The sequence below is a fragment of the Plasmopara halstedii genome (assembly GCF_900000015.1).
Source record: "Plasmopara halstedii genome assembly, contig: Scaffold_338, whole genome shotgun sequence".
Classification (NCBI taxonomy): domain Eukaryota; phylum Oomycota; class Peronosporomycetes; order Peronosporales; family Peronosporaceae; genus Plasmopara; species Plasmopara halstedii.
In genome coordinates this window covers 1-4,769 of record NW_020187259.1, presented here as the reverse complement: position 1 = coordinate 4,769, position 4,769 = coordinate 1, and the positions used below count along the sequence as shown (strand labels likewise).

Here is a 4,769-nt window from a genome sequence, read left to right as displayed (position 1 = left end):
AGGTCTACACATCCAGTGATTCTGAGAGAATTCCAACAATTTACTCTATGAAATTTGCTTAATTTTTCGTGATAAGGAAGTTATAATTACATCACCTTAAAATCTGTTGATCAATGAACAAATGATCAAAAGACGGCCGGGGGACGTTACTTCCTACCTTTAACCGTAACGGGACTCGAACCCTCACTCAACAAATTGGAGTCAGCACACCTAAACCACTGAGCCAGAATTCATGTTCGAATTTTGAAATGTAAAGTCCAATACTAATTTGTATATTAGAGTTGATGCAGTATAGTATACACAGCTAGGTAAAATTGAGAAGTCACTACGTCTATACACATTAATATAGACAAACTTTCAACTGTGCTGGTAGCTTGCTATTCGTGTGTTTAGATGGCCCTAGAACTGATTCAAGATGGTTCGACGAACTTTCAGCAGAAAATCTTTCGCGATCAAATACAAGGAAATTAATTAATGGTGCAGCTCTTTTTGGATTCATACGAATCCATTCAAGGTCTGTCAGAAAATAGCAAACATGCCGTGTAATCCTGCCGATCTGGGCCAGGCAATTGGACCTCGAATGTATCAACTGCCAGATCCTGCCGAATGGTCGTTTTTGAAAGCTAACGAGTAAATATATTTTGTTGAAGTGTGATGTACGACATCTTGTCAGTGTATGTTTTGTATTTTTGCATATAAATACTTGTGATTTGCAACGCTGAGCAAGGCCGCAGATTGGCTCAGTTAGAATTTTGACTCTACTATAATTTATAGAATAAGTGACATCTCAACCTACCGCTTAATGACTATATGAATACTATAAAACACTATACAATAATGAATGTCATCTATGGCTTGGGTGTTGCGCTAGTGTTCCTTTCATTATCGAGGCGATGGTCGAAGTATTGGTCAATCCAACCGCGTTTTCCTAATCGTTGCTGGCTCGAGCAGTCGCTTTTAAAGCGGTAGGTTGAGAGTTTGAGCCCCAGCACATACAGTACTTGGTTCTTGATACTACTTCATGATGTAAAATGGCCGATATAGGTGAAATCCTTAGACGAACAAATTTGAAAAGGGTGAGAAATTTCGGCACGAGTATGCTAAGTCCAATTGGGGGAATCCCTTTTGTCTTGTTTCACAGGTGCACTGCACCTTAAAATAATTTGGCATAACGGTTTAAGGTACGATACTTCGTCAGAAGAAACATTAAGTACAGCTTCTACCTTTCGGAAGAATGACCATGCGAAGCTACGCAGGGTCGCGAATGCCTAAATCAATCCCATTCTCGCGTACGATGATATCTTTGTCCACACTGTTTTTTATTTTAATGCAATGATCCATGTTGCGCTTGTACGCCACAACAAGATACACGCCTGGCTTGAGCGTTCAAACTCCCTCAACGTTGTGAAGTGCACATCTCACAATCGTCATAGGACCGCCACCGTCTCCATCGTGGATATTCTTGCAGAGAATCTTGATGTTAACCTTCATACCGCACGTTGGGATCGCATTGGAGCAGTATTTTGCTTGTGAACGCCTTCGTTGAGTGGAACCTTGGAGTTATCCGCATTCTGTGGATACTTTGCCCATATCTTTCGGAGTTGTGCGCTCTCTTGTTGGTGGCCGAGGAGCTTGAGTGCCATCTGGGCCGCATGTGACAAGCACGCATTGCCTTTTCCGTCGGCAACTGCGATAAAGGATTTTGCGTTTCTACTGATGCTTGCTTGGTATGACAGCTCACGCTTTGAATACCGAGGTAGGCACGTCTCAAGCGTTTTGACGCAATATGCGTTGCCGTCTTCGATCGACTGGTCCCGCGGTAGCAAAATCAGGTCCGAGTCGTCGATCCATGTCACGCAATACTCGAACCCAGTCGCCAGGATCCTTCGGTTGTCGATACAATCAATTTCTCCAACCTCAGTGGAGTTCACCGAGCGCCAGGTACATTTGACTGGCTGCATCGCTTGAAGCTGCTGGGCGAATCGCTTCCAAAGTCCGTACCCACACACCGTTGTCACTGTCACCTGATTTTCGGTCGCAGACGAGAATGTTGATGAAGTTGTGGTTGGAGATGACGAGGTCACAATCTCTGGGTCGTCTTCGGCGCTGTCTTCATCACTGTCGACGTTGTCGTTGTTGCCCCCTTCGTTGTTATTCTGGCTGACCGGGAGCAGCTCTGACAAATTCGCTGGGATAACATCATCCGAATCGCTCGTGCTGGTCGTGGACAGCGGCACTGCTTTGTTTTCACCAGACGCTATATTTGACCCCTCACTGTCCTCTTCCGGACCCTTTGTCTGACTCCGCGAAGGGCTCATTCCCCTCGTTTCCCGTAGCCAGAGATGATACAGTCCGCTGGGTGGAGCTCGCCTTCGGTGGGGTAGTGGGTCGGAGGAGCGACCGGCGATAGTTGGGGTGCATCTTTAGTTGCTTGAGTAAGAGCTGGAAAAATGAAAGTAAGCGCGTCGGGTGGGTGGCCGGAAGACCACCTGAATAGCCTGCAGAATTGACAACCTTTGATCGGTTGAACGTGGCCGTAGAATATTCTGTTGTGTGTTGATGCCTGCAAAGCACTTAACAAACTCACAGAAGGCTGAATGAGTCTTCTGCTTTTGTGTCACCCTAATAGTCGTTCAACTGCGTCCTCCACATGTAGACGTCGCTAAAGGTACCGAATTTATGCGAAAAGTTGTGATCACCTGGATCGCTGCGAGCGCCGGTGTGGTTTGTCGTCCATTGAAGCGACACCGTAACTCCTTTTTTGTGGCGCGGGGTGAAACTACGTCAGCTTTTGCTCGAATCGTGTTTAAATCTCACTAAATCACTTCTGCGGTCGGACCACAAGAAATGGAGTGTTTCTGCGCAAAATTTGTACCACACGTTAAAATCACGTTTTCCCAACGACGCGTACGCGCTTCTACGTGAACAGAGCAATGTCGAGCCACGTCAGACCCAAAGAAGAATGGTGATACCAGCTCGGGCTCCTGCTACCAAAGCTGCGATGGGAGCGCGCAGTCAAAGAACAAGTGGTGCTCGGTCTTGGTGGCGTCGCACCCGTCGCGGACATAGTATCGAATCGGGCGAGACTCGAGGAGCCAAACCTCGAGCGCGCTAAAAGAAGACGGAAGGCGAGCCGAAACTGCAAGTCTTCGAAGATTGGAAGCAGGAACTTGCGCAAATGCTTGCTGAAGCTGACAAACGACTTGATTTGCGCTTCGTCGACTCGCTGCGAGTGGCCGTCATTGGACGTGAATTCATAGGTGGTATGGATGACGACACAACACGAAAATGCCCATATTGCGGGATCTGCGGTAGAAAAGACGTTTTCACTCCACTCGTGCAGCCTAAGTGGGGAGCAGACGCATCCTGTTGACGGCGATAGCACAAGTTGCAAAGCCTCAGGTCGATTCACGATCTTTGAAGTTCTAGTATACAGCCTACGCAGCCGCTTCGTTTGTATACCAGGCGTCACATGCAATCGATGTGTCGTTCCACGAGGTTTTGCTGTATCATCCACGCACCGACCTCGTTCACGAAGTCTGCAAGCGACATCAGTCCGAAGACTATGGACACATGCAGCATGAAGCTTTGTTGTGGCTCATACACCATGCAGATGCATCGACGGTGTGCTGCACTGGTGTGCGTCCGTGTGTTCTGCTCGGAGTTCAGTTCAGCATCCAGATGGAACAAGATCGGCTGTTTTGGACTATACGCTGCAGGCTGTACGCTCGCAGAGTGGAAGGTCGCGCCACGTCATCTTCCAGCGTGTCTTGTACCACCCGACCCAAGTTGCTCGCCACTAGGCTTCACTTGAGCAGGCAGACTTGTCGAAATAGAGAGGTCGCGTGGAAGCCGAGTGTGTTGCATCGCCCAGTGCGAGGAAGAACCAGTTTGAGTAGTCCGGTGCTCGTTGTCGTCCAATCCCGCAGTGTTCCTCACTGTACGAATGAACTGCAGTAGCAGTGCAAGAGGCTGCCGCGTCAGGTGCGCTGAATACGCCATCACTTGCCCGTTGGTGCCCGAACTCATTCAAATTAAGCTGCGCGTGCAACGCATCGCAGTCGTGCTTGCGACTCAGCACGAATCGGTTTTGCATTGACTGCAGCCGCTTTACTGGTGCCGGTATTGATACATGTAGCGTGTAGTGCCACAGACGAGATATTACCATCGTCCGTGCCACCAGAAGTCGATTACGGAACGTGCATGCGCGCCAAAACCATGCCTTAAAGCCGTTGTAGAAGCGTTCGTCAAGAAACTTGATGATCGTGTCATCGACCGAAGCCAGTCCGAACAAAATGCCGAGATACTCAACTGTCGCGGTACGATGAAGCACTCGAACACCAATAAGCATATGTAATCTTAGTCTCGATTAAGCGCCAAGAGTGTTGACATGGACAAGTTGAGCTTCGCACCGGATTCTCTGCAGTAGTCTTCCACGAACTCAAGTTGAGCCAGCAGGTTCGCAACTGAGCTCGCAAGCAGAGTCGAGTTATCTGCAAAGAGCATACTCGTGGCTGTGTGGTCTGCATTCAGACGCACACAGTCCCTAAACTGTCGCTCGAAGTAAGTCAATAAAAGGCTTACACCATTGGTCTATGCTAAAACACTGTACAATACTCCTTAATGATCAATAATATCAAAAAATCATCTTTTTTTGTAAACCGTCCGGTGGGGTATTGGTCCCTCGCGGTTCCAGAATACCGTACTTCAAAAAAAAAACACCTGACCTACTTTTGAAAGGTGATTTTGTTAATATTAAAGGTGGTCAA

General features: G+C 47.9%; 1 protein-coding gene across 1 annotated transcript; it reads right to left on the bottom strand.

Annotated features, from left to right (window-relative positions):
• Positions 1-1,487: 1,487 nt before the first annotated feature.
• On the bottom strand, positions 1,488-2,318 carry PHALS_09026 (uncharacterized protein; the record flags this gene model as incomplete). The annotated part of the gene is made up of 1 exon (XM_024724481.1): positions 1,488-2,318. The coding sequence occupies one exon, from the start codon at positions 2,316-2,318 to the stop codon at positions 1,488-1,490; it is 831 nt and encodes a 276-aa protein (XP_024575353.1).
• Between the last annotated feature and the right edge of the window lie 2,451 nt (positions 2,319-4,769).